Source organism: Fukomys damarensis, unplaced genomic scaffold (genome assembly GCF_012274545.1).
Source record: "Fukomys damarensis isolate Sample0158 unplaced genomic scaffold, DMR_v1.0_HiC HiC_scaffold_16, whole genome shotgun sequence".
NCBI lineage: Eukaryota > Metazoa > Chordata > Mammalia > Rodentia > Bathyergidae > Fukomys > Fukomys damarensis.
Window position 1 is genome coordinate 108,603,354 of NW_022900928.1, and position 2,812 is coordinate 108,606,165.

Consider the following 2,812-nt stretch of genomic DNA (forward strand, 5'->3'; position numbering starts at 1 on the left):
TTTTCTTAGAACAATCTTAGTTCATGCTTCTTGTTCCAGTATGATGATGATGATGATTTTGGTAGTTGGGATCAAACTCGGGACCTTGTGCTTGTGAGGCAGCCAGCAGGAGTTCAGACTGGAGGGTTGCTGGGAAAAGCACAGACCACTCATTCCTTCTCTAGAATTACAGGGGATATGGGGATATGTATCTGCTGGAAGAAATGGATGGATTCAGAGAGTTCCCACCCATGTGGGATGAGATTTGAGCTGGTTCTTTAGAATCTTAAAGGATGGGGAATTCAATGAATTTTGACCTGAAGTCATCAGTTCCAGTGATGAACTTTACCAGAAACAACTTTAAGAACCTTACTTAATTACTGCAGGATGTTTTTGAGGATACTGTTTATTCAGTATTCTCTTTACCAGGATCCACAGAAAAGTCTTCTTTTAGGTTTTGATACTGGGGATGGTTAGGAGTTCCTTGATAATTAATAGATTTGTCTTATAAACTCTGTGACTCATGAAATTGATCTTGTTTTCCTGTCTCCTATGACTGCTGGATCAAATCTGGGTCTATCTGCAACTAACATAGCACCTTTCAAGACACAACTAAGGTTTGATCTTCACTATGGTTCCATTTCATCTCTCCTATTATTGTTATTCTCCTGACATAATTTCTTTATCCACTTACTTTAACTTGTCATATCATAATTATATACTATATATCATAATGTCATAATTTTACCATAATATATCATAAATAATATATATTATATTATATTATATATTTATTTAACGTATATAATAATTTTGACTAACAGTTTTAACCCATTTTGAAAAATTAAGGTAAACAAACACCCAGTTATATAGACTTCTTCAGAAAGTTTAGATTCTTTATTTTACATGTAGCAATATTTTCTATGTATAAGCATAATACATTTGCTTACTCTTTGTTTTTTCAGTACCAGGAACTGAACTCAAGACCTTGCACTTGCCAGGCAGGCACAATGCCACTGAGCTAAATCCCTGGCCCAGCATTTACTTTCTATTAAAATGATGCACCTAACGGGTATGTGGCTTTGTAAATTCCTTAAAATCTTCTACAAATTCATACCGTAAACAAACAATTATGTTAAGATTGGAAATCTCATCAAGGAATAAAGTATTGGAAATGAAACTGGGAGGAAAGAGATAGTAGCTGTTAGAAGGGTAAGGAATACAATGAGTGAGACCAATATGTTTGTTTCTTTATGAAGCTAAAGAGCCTGAATACTGAGAATGACTTCCTTCATCGGCTAACACTGACCAGGAAAGTCAGTGGGGACAACATGAAGGGATACCTTGAAGGGCTTCAATCAGTGTGACTTAAGCATTGTAACCCCTAATGCATCCTTGTGAGACATCCACAAATAGCTGTAACCTAACTGAAGTTTTGGTTAAGCCTACCTGTTTGGTCTTTAGAAGAGTGATGGAAATAACATTCTATACATTATTCCAATTGTAAGAGGTTGCTGTCCATCTTGAAAACATGTCATGTTTGTCCTAGGGCTATTATTGCTCATGAATACTTAATAGATTGAAAGAAACACAGGACTCTTATTGGTGCCAGAATCACAAGCTACATATTTTATTGGATTTTAAAGGAGAAAAGTAGAGAATGGAAATATTTCAGTAAAAGTCCATAACTCTTCTGAAAGAACCAACTTTGGCATTCGCAGCCCCCCAGTCAAGATATCGCCTATACTCTCCTGGCCTCAGCAGGTACTGTTTCCCCCTGTAGCTGGGCATCTCATAGAGGACCCAGCAGCCCTCCAGCACATTCAGGGAGTGGATCTCATTGAGGTGGAAGCGGTCCTGAAGGGAAGGACAATCATCTGTGATCTCTGACATCTGTCCTCTAAAGTCATCTCTCTCATAGATCCTCATTCTGAAAGCGCCAGAGTGCTAGAGTGGAGACAGAAAACAAAAAACAAATGTCAAAAACAGAGGGAGACGAAAGTTCTAGCCCATGCACCTCCCTGGTCACACTCAGAATTTCCCCGAGTCCAAGTTTGTTTCTAGGTTGGCCATGTTATAGAGTTCAGAAGCCATTCTGCTCTGATCTCTCACTGCTAATGAATTTAGTGGATCACAGGCAAAGAAACAGAGCTTAGCAGCTCTTCAACTTCCATTTACCAACCTCTGGTCCTTGGGAATTAAAATGTGCTTAAAATAAAATTTATCACATAGTTTTAGTTCTTGTTATTCGAGACAGCCCTTCTCAGAGGAGAAAAGTGGGAGTCTCCGGAAAGGTAAGTGTCATTGGATATATTACAGTTGTTAAAAAGAAGCATCAGTGGTTAACTAATTTCTGTAAAATTAACTATTGTTTTTCAGGTATCATATGGAGCATAGGATTAGTACATTTTTGTGATAAATTAGGCTTGTTTTCAAGCCTCAGTTTAGGTCAGATCTCAACTGATCTAACTCTTCATCTTCCTGTGTGGCCTCCGACCCTCAACTAACCCATTTCCCTCAGCAGAAGAATCACCTTTGCAAAGATCTGTGTTTTTTTTTTTTTTTTTTTTTTTTTTTTGGTACTGGGATTGAACTTGGGTCCTTGAGCTTGCAAGGCAGGCCCCCAAACCACTGAGCTAAATCCCTGGGCCCTCAAAGATCTGTTTTGATGACCCCATATCTAGTGCCTCTCACATTCCACTGTCCTTTGAGCTCTGCAATCAATCTCTGTCGCGAGCCGGTGACGCAGAGCACTGTCCAGCAGTGCCTCAAACCTGAAAGAGCAGCGGGGTGGAGATGGGGCAGAGAGAAATGACGGAGGCAGACAAGAGTC

General features: G+C 39.1%; 1 protein-coding gene across 2 annotated transcripts in view; it reads right to left on the minus strand.

Moving 5' to 3' along the window:
• Window positions 1-1,650: 1,650 nt before the first annotated feature.
• Window positions 1,651-2,812, minus strand: part of LOC104856591 (gamma-crystallin B) — a 2,550-nt gene continuing 1,388 nt past the window's right edge. For both annotated transcript variants that reach the window (XM_010616078.1, XM_019206316.1), the window contains exon 3: window positions 1,651-1,926. In XM_010616078.1, coding sequence (XP_010614380.1) covers window positions 1,651-1,926 — 276 coding nt within the window. The remainder of the gene's footprint in view (window positions 1,927-2,812) is intronic.